The sequence below is a fragment of the Oryx dammah genome, unplaced genomic scaffold, assembly GCF_014754425.2.
Source record: "Oryx dammah isolate SB20612 unplaced genomic scaffold, SCBI_Odam_1.1 HiC_scaffold_17, whole genome shotgun sequence".
Lineage (NCBI taxonomy): Eukaryota > Metazoa > Chordata > Mammalia > Artiodactyla > Bovidae > Oryx > Oryx dammah.
This window is the reverse complement of record NW_024070201.1, coordinates 21,298,885-21,311,909: the sequence shown is the minus strand read 5'-3', so window position 1 is coordinate 21,311,909 and position 13,025 is coordinate 21,298,885. Positions and strand designations below refer to the sequence as shown.

The 13,025-nt window shown below is 41.5% G+C and overlaps 1 protein-coding gene across 1 annotated transcript in view; it reads left to right on the top strand.

Annotated features, from left to right (window-relative positions):
* The window catches only part of ALG9 (ALG9 alpha-1,2-mannosyltransferase), a 117,661-nt gene extending 107,847 nt beyond the window's left edge, over nt 1–9,814 (top strand). Inside the window, exons 15-16 of the mRNA XM_040257952.1 lie at nt 6,066–6,184; nt 6,471–9,814. Of these exons, the coding sequence (XP_040113886.1) occupies nt 6,066–6,184; nt 6,471–6,508 (157 nt within the window). The 3' untranslated portion in view covers nt 6,509–9,814. The remainder of the gene's footprint in view (nt 1–6,065; nt 6,185–6,470) is intronic.
* The last annotated feature ends 3,211 nt before the right edge of the window (nt 9,815–13,025 follow it).

Here is a 13,025-nt window from a genome sequence, read left to right as displayed (position 1 = left end):
ATGGAGAGACAGACAAAAATCATGGAGACAGCCTGAGTACTTAAGATGTTTTCTCTTTAAAATTAAAAATTGACCCAGCATTTGCGTCGTGCCTGTTGAACTGGTGACGTCAGGGACTGGCAGGCAGTCTTCCACGGACGTCAGCAAGAGCAGATTGAAATCGCCACAGCAGAGTGCCCCCCAGCCCTGATAAATAGGGCTGATAATTGAATTAGAAAACATTCTGAGCTGCCGGCTAATTATGCTCTTCAGGCGGTTGTTTTGTCCATGTCCGTTTCATCCTTGAATTGCTTGAGTGACTTTCTCACTGGGAGGGGAAGTGCTTCAGTGTCCATTTTGCGCCTCCCTAATTTATGCTGCCTGTGCTTCCTGGGCAGTACTTTGGCATTTCACGTTATTACAGACACTGTTACATGAGTTTTAATCAGGATTAGTCTGGTTCTAACTTGTGATTCAGTCAGATCTTTGTTTCCATGTGTATGAATGTGTGTGTATGCGTGTTATTCCAATGCTCAACTGCTCTCTTCTTTCACAGAGACAAATAACCAATTTGTTCTTCCAGCAACCGTATAATGATTTGAACAGTCCTGGTTGTGCTTGATTTAGTAAAGCTACAGATGAGAAAGAAATTAATCTAGAAGAGCAGCCATAGTATTAGAAGTGAAGAATTCAAGCCAACTTGCTCTTTTGGTTAAAAAGAAAAAACAAAAACACAGAGTCTTCCCATCCCAGCACAGAAGTGTTTGTGTTGATTGTTTACTCAGTTCATCCACTGGAAGAAATTAGTGGTTTAGATGTTGAAGACAGATAATTAAAAATCATAAGCAATATCTGCAGGAGAAAGGAAGATTCATCTTCTAACAAGGATTTTTCCAGTACCAAATTTGGATGATAAATTTTTCTTAACTTTTCCTTATATTTAGTTCTCACCTTTAATATAGCTTTGTGTTCAGGCCTAACTAGAAATGGCTCCATGCTTCCTGAACACATTATCCAGAATCTGATGCCAAATTTTTTATGCTTGCACACAAAGGAAGCATGGGAGAATCCCAGTTCTTCTTGGGTCTCTTGATGTATCTGCGTCAGATACATGCTTGTCCCTAGCAAGATGGTTATTCCAAACCACACATTCAATGGGACTTTGAAATCATAGTAGGAAAGAACTGGTCATTTTGAGAAACTTGAAAGGAGGCTGGTGTGGGGAGAGTGTAGTGGGCAAGGAAGAAAATGGTACAAGGTGAAGAGAGACAGGTTAGCGAGGGCCAGATCTCCTACAGCTTTGTAGATCATTACAGAGTCTGGATTTTATTCAAGCTGTTTTCCAATTGTTGTTGAGTAGACCGAGAATTTAATCTGAGATTCCTACAGATTTGGTTATGGATGGGCAAGTTTTTTGTTTTTGTTTTTTTGCTTAGTATACCTTGAAATGTTGAATGGGTCAAATAAAATCATGTATAATAAATGCTTCTTCCACACTTATGCACCCCCTCAGTGTTGATTCTCTGTTCTGAGTATGTGTATTATCACTTTGAACTTCTGTATTAGCTATTTAGTATTTAGTGTGTGCCATATTATAGTTGGGCTTCCCTGGTGGCTCAGATGGTAAAGAATCGGCCTACAATGCAGGAGACTCAGGTTCAATCTGTGGGTTAGGAAGATCCCTGGAGAAGAGAATGGCTACCAACTCTAATATTCTTGCCTGGAGGATTCCACAGACAGAGAAGCCTGGCGGGGTCGCAAAGAGTCGGACACGACTGATCAACTAACACAGAGACATATTATAGTTATATATCACTCATAATCTGTTTCTTCCAACTGTAGATTATTAGCTCTGTGAGAACAGAGGCTTTTGTGTCTTCAGGGCCAGCACACAAAGCCCTACATGTAACAAGCACACAGGGTTTCTGTGTTTGTCCATTTTAAGGATTTGAGGTTTCCTCTATTTAAAACATTGTCTCAGTTCAGTTCAGTCACTCAGTCATGTCCGACTCTTTGTAAGCCCCATGGACTGCAGCATGCCAGGCTTCTCTGTGCTTCAGCATCTCCCTGAAGTTGCTCAAATTCATGACCGTTGAGTCGGTGATGCCATCCAACCATCTCATCCTCTGTCATCCCCTTCTCCTCCTGCCTTCAATCTTCCCCAGCATCAGGGTCTTTTCTAATGAGTCAGCTCTTCATATCAGGTGGCCAAAGTATTGGAGCTTAGCGTCAGCATCCGTGCTTCCAGTGAATATTCAGGGTTGATTTCCTTTAGGATGGACTGGTTTGATCTCCTTGCAGCTGTCTAGTTTGTCATAGCTTTAAAAATTATTACAAGTAAAATATCTCACCTACTTTTGCTTACGTTTCAATTTTTCTGTTGTAACAAATGGTAAAGTAGGTTGTTTTAAAAAAAGCATTATGGTGCAAAGTACAAAATGAAAATCATGTGCTATGTCACAGAGACAGCATAATTTCTGTTTTATTGGTATTGTTAAAACTGCCTCTGCAAGTGGTTCTTGCAGGTTTCCACTTTTATTGGCAGTATCAGGTTCCTCCTTCCTCCCCAGGGTTTGATACTGTCAGCCTTCTCAGCTTTTGCAAACCTGATTATTGAAAAATTATATCTAGATTTATGTTTCCCTGATTACTAGTAAAATTGAACATCATTTCATATGGTAATTGCAGTCCTGTAAGCAAGAATACTGGAGTGGGTTGCCATTCCTTCCTCCAGGGGATCTTCCTGACCCAGAGATAGAACCTGAGTGTCTTGTGTCTCCTGCGTGGGCAGGTGGATTCTTTAACGCTGCGCCACCCAGGAAGCCCCAGTACATGTTACTTGCTCAGTTGTGTCCAACTCTGCGACCCCATGGACTGTAGCCCACCAGGCTCCCCTGTCCATGGAATTCTCCAGGCAAGAATACTGGAATGGGTTACCATTCCCTTCTCCAGGGGATCTTCTTGGCCCAGGGATCAAACCTGGGTCTCCTGCATTGCAGGCAGATTCTTTACCATGTGAGCCACAGGGAAGCCCAGCCCATATATATATATAATTAATATATATATATATATAATTTATATATTCTAGATACCCTTCCTCTGTTATGTATATGGTAAATATTTTGTCCCTGTCTCCATTATTCTTTTACCTTTGTTTCAGCTTGCCTTTTGCATTCAGCAGTAATGCATAGTGACCCTTCTTCTATTTTATGGAGGTCAGTATTTTTGAGATAACATGTTCCATGTATCACCCTGGATGGTTTTCTGAAATGATCTCTTTTAGGATTCCTTGGCATGACCAAGGAGTTAATAGCATAGAAATAGTCATCACCACATACTGTCTTGTCTTCACCATGTACTGTCTTGGCCTGTAAAAGGGCCTATAACCCCTTTTGTTTTCATATTTTTTAAATTATTTTATAAATAACATAAAAGTAATAATGAAAGGATAGTTTTAAAACACATCATTTGAAATTTTTATAAGAATTTGAATGTAGCAACCCCAATCTTTATTCCACGTTTTCCTGCTTTTGAATATATATACCTGAAATAGGCTTCTCCGGTGGCTCAGGAAAAAAGGGTAAAGAATCTGCCTGCAATGCAGGAGACCCAGGTTCCATCCCTGGGTCAGGAAGATCCCCAGAGAAGGGAATGGCAACCCACTCAAGTATTCTTGCCTGGAAAATTTCATGGACAGAGGAGACTGGCAGGCTACAGTCCAGGGGGTCGCAAAGAGTCAGACACGACTGAGCACACTCACATGTGCGTGTGCACGCACGCGCGCGCACACACAGATGCACACATACGCATACACGCTATCATCATTGGAGTCTTGAGTGCTGCTGCCTCCGCATTCATCTTCTGATTTGTCTAATTGTGAAGTGTCTTCCTCTGTTGATTTTCTTCTCATTGGCATTATGGACAGAAAATTTTTAAATTCTGAACTCTCAGCTGTGCTCAATTAAAGCTAAATGCAGGCTGCAAAGATAGTGTCACAGATCTTTTGTACCTTATTGAAAGATGATGCATACTTTGAACAATGCAGTGGAAAAATGGAAGGATAATGTAATTATATCATTTTTGCATAATCCTTTTTGAGGATGTCATCATTCTTTTTCTTATCATTTGTCTGTCTTTTTTTTTTTTTTAAGCATAGTTGTAAATAATCCAAAATGTAAAGGGGAAAAAAGACCACTAACATTCTTTAATATAGTTTAAATTTATAAAAGGTTGTAATGGACCCATATGGTAGTTACATGATAGAATGAGTTTTATTCTATTTTTGAAAATAAGTATAATCTTCCTTTCTTCTTTGGAAGACTCCAAGAAGAATAAAATTACAAAATAATGATCCTTCCAAGTAGTAAGGAATCGTTCCAAAAAGAAAGTAAAAAAAGTAAAATTGGGCCCAGTGGACCTAATGTTATACCAAGGAATGAGTTGAGTGGAAACGTACTGACTGTATTAGTGAAGCTTTTAGCATGGAGTCACCTGGAATGGAAATGATGCTTAATTCAGTTTAGCCTTTCTTCACTACACTGAAGCCTGCGGGAGTTTGTTCCAGCTTACAGCTTTCTGTCCTGACCTTCCCCTTATCTATGCAGCGTCGACAGAAAGAAGAAAAATTAACTTCTTTTTGACTGAGGTAGGTGCTTCCTCCTGTTGGTTTCTTTGCAGAGGCCCTGCTTTATCTCGTGTGTCTCTCTGCTAAGCCTCTTTTCTCTATCAAAGCCCTTGAGCTGTTAGCTGTTGAAGTGAAGTGAATCTCTGTTGAGCAAAGCGCACAGCCAGCATCCCAGTTGGGAAGGATCTCTAAGAGGTGTGTATGCCAAGCACGGTATCATTGTGTGCAGGCATTGCGGGAGTCTGCCAAACTCAGAAGTAGGCTGCCAGTACAAATGCCACGTTGACATGACATTTACAAGTTGAGAGTCTGGAAGAGGACTGGCAGTGGAGCACCCTTCAGCTACCTCGTTTAGGTTGGCAGTTTCTGGGCCAACTTTTGGTTTTTTGACTCAGAAATCATAGTCAAGAAGTAATACCGCATATAGAATTTAAAACTATCACTGCCACTTTTTCTAGGAAGTGATGAATCTTGTTAGCCTGTTTCCTGGGATGCAGGATAAACCAGAGTGGTAAGAAAGTAGAGTCTGGAATCAAATCTGAATGTGAATGAGGGCTTTATCACTTACTGTGTGACCCTGCTCAAGCTACTTAATCTATGGGTCTCACTTTCTCATCTATAAAATAGAAGTAATATCACTTTCCACATAGGTTTGTTGGTTGGATTAAATAGTATCTTAAAAAGTATAAGCACTTTCCCCAGGGCTTGTTCAATGCTAGGTATTCAATAAATGTGAGATATTTTTCATATTCTTTAGAAATTAGTGAGCCATTCAGGGTTTTAGCTGTTCCTATCTATATTTCAGTATAAAGAGGAAAGACTGGACTCTGTCTTTGACTTGAGAATCGCCAGAACAGTATGCACAGGAAGCCAAGGACATAGTTTTTTCTTCACCTCTCTAGGAAAACTTACAGCTGGAGGCAGGATCATTTGAGCATTTGGCATCTCTGCAGTCTCTGGGGTACACAAACTCTTGAGGTGTTAAGAATGTATTTCCATAATAACATTTTTTTGATTGAATTAGAACTTTTCAATGGCAAATTCTAACGCAGACCTAGAGCTATTCTGCAGGATATCCTGTGACATATTAGCGAGACTACCAAGACTGTCATTTGGGTTCAGGCAAGAAGGTACTTGGTTTTGTAGAATTTTCTGTTTTGGTTGTGCTGGGTCTTCATTGTGGCGCATGGACTTAGCTACTCCTAGACATGTGGGACCTTAGTTCCTTGAGCAGGGCTCGAACCCATGTCCCCTGCAACAGAAGGTGGGTTCTTCACCACTGGACCACCAGGGAAATCCTAGTGCTTGGTTTTGATTAAGTCTTTTTATCAAGATCTAGTAACATACGGCTTATATAAAACACAGTCCTCACCATAGCATTTTATACATTTCCTTTAATCAATACCATGAGTAAATTCTCTCAAATGATACGATTCTGTCTCTTTTCTCTCTTGTCTTTCAGGTCTTCAAAGTTGTTGCGGGCATTCTACATTCCCTTCCTGTCAGATCAGTTTACAGTGTATGCAAACTACACCATCCTCAAACCCCGGAAAGCAAAGCAAACCAGGAAGAAAAGCGGAGGTTAGCACCATGCCTGTGGTCCCAGAGGACTTCCATCCTGTTCACTAGTGATTCCACTGACAGGACACCCTGCAAGCCACCGCTTGTACCGTGTGTAATAAAGGCCGTGTGACACAAATGCTGGCGTCTGGGTGCTTTGGGCTGGTCAGAGTCGGTCACGCTCACTCCTTGCCTGTGTCTGCTCTGCATGCACACCTTGGGCAGCTAGATGCAGACCGGCCCTGCAGTCCGGGTAGATCCGCTGCTCCACATCTCACTGTTTCTCTTCTGTTCGATTATTTACTAGACCGGAGAAGAGCAGAACCAACTTTGAGGAAGAGCTGAAAATCCTGGGATGGGATGGCAGTGTTGAGCTGTTCTCCACACTCTGGCCTGGTGTCCAAGGACTGGCCTCCCCGGGGCCGGGTGAGCTTCTCCGCCCAAGCTCCCTGGAAGCTCCTAGCAGACCTTCTCATGCAAATCCTAGTGCTGAAAATGAGCACAGCCTAGTTGCCAACCTACATGTCCTTTCACCTCCAGCAAGACTAAGCTTTTCTAAAGCACTTCACAGGACTAGAACCTTGTCCTGGAGATATCTCAGGAAAAAGGCAACCATTTGAGGAACTGTGGCTTAATTTCTTTATATAGGATGCCTCTTATTTTCCTTTAAATCCTTTACAACAAGCTATAACTATGAGAGTTTGGTGTTTTTTGTTTTGTTTTGTTTTTTTCAGTTTTAGCATGCTTTCTTGAATTCAAGACTTCTCTCGGTAAAGGTATCAACAGACCAGACTATAACTGTATAGGACATACGTGGAGAAGGTTAATTCTATCAGTTGGTGGATTTGAATGACATCACATTTTAAAGTAATTTATTCTGAAACCATTTCTGAGGAAATTAAGACTCTCCCTTTTTTAAACAACCCTAGTGAAAAAGACCAGTGTATATTTATGACATCTATTTTTGAGTCTCTCTATTGCAAAGCACATCCTGCATGGGAAACCTCTAGTCAAATAGGCAATGATAAGGACTTAATTAGAACATAAGTATATATTTCACTTTGCCTCCACACACAGTATTTCATAGTTTACAAAGCACTTTCACATTATCTTACTCAATCCGCACAGTCATGACTTGAGGGAGACAAGGCAAGTGGTTTTATCCCCATTTTACAGATGAAGAAAGTAAGACTAGAGGGCAGGGAGCAGAGGAAGGTGACTTGCCCAAGGCCACACAGCCAATAATAGTAGCGTTCGCACCACAACCTGGGTTGCCTAACTTCTCATCTAGCGCTTGTCCATACTCCTCACTTGACGACAAAAACATTACTTGAAAGAATGATGAGGTTGGCCCGAGACCTGATTGATAACATCACTTTCTATTTTTAAGGAAGAATTTTATCTGGGTTTCTCAGTTCTTTGGAGCCTCCGGTCTGCCTGTGGGTCTGACCATCACAGCAGCTCTCCAGCATCCAGCTTGGCCTGCGGCCGGAGAGCAGTGCTCATTTGGAAGTCCAGCTTCTGTGCAGCCATATAGGATCCAATATCAGTTCCGTTTCCATTCCTGTAGTCAGGCTGGGGTCACATTATAGTGCCTTATTTCCCTAAGGGTAATTATGTTTAGTATCTGCAGATAAGAAGCATTAATTTTTCAGAGTTTCCATCTTTCATTTTTCAAAGAGAAGAGATTTTCAATAGGAACTGATCCTAAGAGAGGAGAAGAGAAGTGACAAGAAAAGAAACAGCGAGTTACATTTAAAGAGTCTCCTCACTGGGGTCCACTCTGAAGGAATATCTGGGGTGGGGTGGAAGCACTAGTGAGGCAATGGGTCCAGATCTTGCAGATTCCCCTCCTTGGAGAGGGAACATAAACTCGGGTCCCACTGACTGCTTTAAGGACTTCTGGCATTTAGTTTTCAATACTTGATTCCTCTTTTCCAAGGTAAATATTGGCACATATAGTCTGACTACAGGATAGAGAATTTTTAGTGAAATGTCTTGCCATACTTGCAGTAATGGTAAACTATCCTTCACGGTGGCTAGAGCTCTCTTTTTCTGCAGAAGTAAATGAGAAAGTGCAGTAATGGAGGTCAACGATGAGCGGCTTTTTTCTAATCAGAGTAGTACAATGCTGATCTGTTATATCATCTTGCAGGTTTGAAAAAAAGAAAAAAAAAAACGCCTGCTGAGCAAGAACTTACTGTAACATAGCGCAAAAAATGTCATGATTGATGTTCTTTGGGAATGTCAGTTCCTATCTCTTTAAAACTTGATTTGGTTTTCTCTATCCTACAAATATCTTTAGTGAGAGCACAAGAAATTGCAGAACACTGTGCCAAATTCTGTGGGTAAGTTACATAAAAATGAGTGGTGTTTGTTGTGAAGGTATTTTTCACACAACATATAATCACACTAAAACATCTCCACCTCAGCAATACAGGGAGGTTAGCTTTGCCTGGGAAAGTCTCAGAACACTGGAGCAAGTAGCGTTTCTCCTCCAGAGATTCAGTGGTCAGCATGAAGATAAAGTATCTGAAGTCCTTTTTTCTCCATTGTTTGTTGACTATCAAGGAATAATGGGCTACAGATTACTGGTGGTAATCTTTGATTATGAGGTGAGTGAGGAAGTAGGTGGTGGTGGTTTAGTCGCTAAGTCGTGTCCGACTCTTGCGACCCCATGGACTGTAGCCTGCCAGGCTCCTCTGTCCATGGGGTGCTCCAGGCAAGAATAGGAAGTAGATATATTGGCAATTCCAGGGCTCCCTGATCTCCAGATCTTACGATGCTGAGTTCCATTACTGAACCAACCTATGTAGTAGCATCTGTTATCAAAGTGGACCCGTCAACTGGTGGGTGTCATCTGATAAGAAAGACCACTCATTTTAATCTCTTGAGATAATAATAGAAAAGTGAAGACTGCACCCTTTATTACTGAATTCAAGTTCAGCAACAGATCATCTGTTTTAAATCAAGGTAGTTCTTGATCCCAACCACTTACTTGGGTCATCTTTTTCTAGTTTGGATTTTGTGGAAAGAACACCCTATGTGATCCTACAGCCTTAGATCTGGATTGACCATTTGGGCAGAGCACAAATGGAAATCTTTTATTGTGTTTTGCATTTTGTGGGATTTATTGAAATAATTCACTGTGATGGTGCCGTCTTCTGGCCAGTGTTGAGCAGCTCTGCTTTAAATTTGGTTAATTTCATTTTCTCTGAAGAGGGAAAAGAGGGGTCACTTATTTTTCACCTGCACCGGCAAGTTAAACTCATGTGTTAATTTCTTAGGCTCCTACATTAAATGCCTTGGGTAAACAGATTAATGGACGTGTGCTCAGCTTTCTTTCTTTCTTTTTTTTTTTTTTTTTGCAGCAGAGAACTCTGACTTCCATATGGCATTGTTGAATTTCAGAGGCTCTCTGGTGTTTTGGTAAATATCAATGGATGTTGCCTTTAATTTTTCCAATATGTAATCTGTATAATCCTGTGATTCCTGCTGCAAGTGAAATCAGGAAGCACTGCAGTGTTGAAGCAAGAGTATTGTTCAGGTCATTTGTCTTCCTAATGCTTGTATTTTATTTCACATGTCAGTGTTTACATTACATACTTGTATTTTCTGTGAAAGAAAAAGTTAAATAAATCTTGGCAGTTTGATTTTCCTTTTCTTAAGGTGGTATTTTCTCTTTTGCTTTTAGCTTTTAAATCTTTGGTGGAGATTGGAAACTGAAGGAGCTCAGCTCCTTCCATCACCCCCACTTTCACCCTGCAGTGTACAGACTTGCCCTCTGCAGACCAAACAACCTAGTGTGTTTATTCTGAAAACTCGGGAAAAGCCATTGGAAAACCCAGTGAGGATTAGTTTTAAAACCAAGCACAGTGGGAACTACCCAGTGTGTCAACATTGTGCCTACAAGAGAGTTTCTGAGTCCACATTATGTTTTTGAATTAAGACTCTCTGGACTTTGAGAATCTTCCATTATTTGTTGCTCAGTTGGCCAAGTGGTGTCCGATTCTTTGTGACCCCATGGACTGCAGCACTCCAGGCTCCTCCGTCCCTCACCATCTCCCAGAATTTGCCCAAGTTCATGTCCATTGAATTAGTGATGTCTTCCAACCATCTCATCCTCTGTCACCCTCTTCTCCTCTGCCTTCAGTCTTTCCCTGCATCAGGGTCTTTTCCAATGAGTCGGCTATTCACATCAGGTGGCTAAAGTATGAGAGTCTTCATAGAAATGGGATCTAGTCATATCTAACATTTAGGTAATTTACCACTTTGTCAGGCGCAATACAACTTTGAGTGTATGTGTGTGTGAATGAATTTCTAATATCATTCCCGTATCTCGCACCTTAAGAGTCGATAACTTCTAGTAGCCATCTGGCTGTTCTTTGCGGTGCTTAGTTGCTCAATCATGTCCAACTTTGTGACCTTATGGACTGTATGCCCACCAGGCTCCTCTGTCCATGGAATTCTCCAAGCAAAAGCACTAGAATGGGTTGCCATTTCCTCCTCCAAGGGATCTTCCCAACCCAGGGTTCCACCCACATCTCCTGCATTGCAGGCAGATTCTTTTATCACTGAGCCACCAGAGAAACCCTTTTATACCAATTCCATTGGTTAACTAGTTTTCTTTCTATAGGACCCAAAATGTTCATGAAACTTGGTTTATTTTTCACAAGTTGTTTTCAAGAAGGGTGTTTTATTGATATTCCAGGAGGGAGAGAGGCACAGCCTTAATGAATTTCTTTTCCCTACCTAGAAGGTCATCCTTCTTGTTTAATTACTTGTAGGGCCGGCTTGAGTCTTCCTCTCTTTAATTGAAGCCTTTATAGACTTCGGACTACTGTGATTACGCCCTTAACCCTCCTGAGTATCTAGTGGCTTTACTAATGACATAGAACCTTTTCCTGTAACCCTTGTAAACCTGTCTCTCAAGAACATTGTTGGCACTTGAGAGCGAAGACCATATTGCACTTCTGTGTATTCCCAGCGTTCAACACAGTTCCCTGAATATATTTTGGTACTGTACCCAAATGGTACAAATTTGGGTACTGTGTTTATTGCCAATAAAGAAAAGTACAAAAAAACCTGCAACTAATATACAGCTGTTGCTTTCAGTTTGGTCAATTTTTGACCATAGGAAATAGAGCAAGTCAGAAGCCCTATAGTGCTCAAAGAGCAATTGGAAAGGTGTGAATGAGGCTCAATGCTATGTATATTTTAGGAATTCTGAAGGATACATGCTTTCACACAAAGGCAGATTCCTCAGAGTCCCTTATTGGGTACCCTTAATGAATATTTTATTATGACTTGATTTTGGAGGGTCAGACAGCCCAGGAGACCTTCTGATGAATTTGGCGCAGAAAGCCCTCTCCTCCAGGTGTGAGGAAGCGTGGGGTTCCTACCAGCTACAAGCCCTGCTAGGAAAAGGAAGTCTAACTGCAAGATGACTTCGTGGTGACATTCAAATTCAATAATATCAAATGGTAAGTGGTTTTTTACAGCTGAAAGATATTTTGGCTCTCCTCAGCCCTGAGTTCAGCATAGACCTGGCACGGAAACAGATTATAACCAACAGGTTTGATAAATGAAGTGAGGGCCATTCAGATAAGGGATATAAGAATGAGGAATTGTAGTGATACAGGCAAACTGGGAACTTCCACTGTGGCTCCTTAGAATAAACAGCTCACAATTAAATTAATTGGGTTAAATAGCAGTTTACTTGAGTACGAGTATTTCTTTAAAATGTTTGAAGAAATCTCGAGATATCTTCATAAAATACTTTAAAATGGTAGGGGTTTTTTTGTTTGTTTTTTGCTTCTAGTTCCTAGGCTGCTTGTTCTGTCTTCACATGCCTAGAGATAAAAGTATAAACCAGATGATTCTTGATGGTTCTAACAGCCAAAAGATTGTGTGAGATAAAACTAACTTCTTCTGACAAGGATTTTTTGCAGATCTGCATTTCAGCTGTTTCCTTCCTTAGGATGGTTCTCTTTGACCTCTGTTTGCCTGCAGAATCAGTATTTGGCAGTTGGTACCACTGGCCTGCAATTTGCCATTTTAACCCTTGAGTTCCAAGTTGCCAAGTGAAGAAGTTATAGGTTCTGGTCTGTTTGCTTCAGTAGCATTATACTGAATGCTGGAGATGCGATTCATAGAGCAGTGATTCTCAAGTGAAACTCCACAAGAGAATCACCTGGGGACCCACTAATTACCCACTGCTGATGACACTAGAGACTGGAAAACAATCCCACCAAGGATCAAAGATTATTGAGTGTGTGCTCAGCCGTGCCCAACTCTTTATGACCCCATGGACCGTAGTCCACCAGGCTCCTCTGTCCATGGGGTTCTCCAGGCAAGAATCCTGGAGAGCGTTGCTATTTCCTCCTCCCGGGGAATCTTCCCAGCATAGGGACTGAACCGTGCCTTCTGCATCTCCAGCACTGCTCAGTACCACTGAGCCATGGGGAAGCCCTCAAAGAAAATTAAGTCAGCAAAATGTTTGGGGTCCTTTTCCAATGACAGCCCCTGCTAACCAGGCCTCCATTCAGGCCTCTTCCCCTCCCCAGACCCTTTGTTATGCTTTACCTGTCTCATCTCTCCTTCTCTCTTGGCCCTGCTTTCTGGGAAACAGTTAACTAATGTGATACTGAAGTACATAAATGGATGTTAATAATTTACTGTGGTTCCCTTCTCATTCATCCTCTCATCTCAGTACATTTGAATGATCAGTTCAGTTCAGTTCAGTCGCTCAGTCGTGTCCGACTCTTGGCAACCCCATGAATCGCAGCCTCCCTGTCCATCACCAACTCCCGGAGTTCACTCAGACTCACGTCCATCGAGTCTGTGATGCCATCCAGCCATC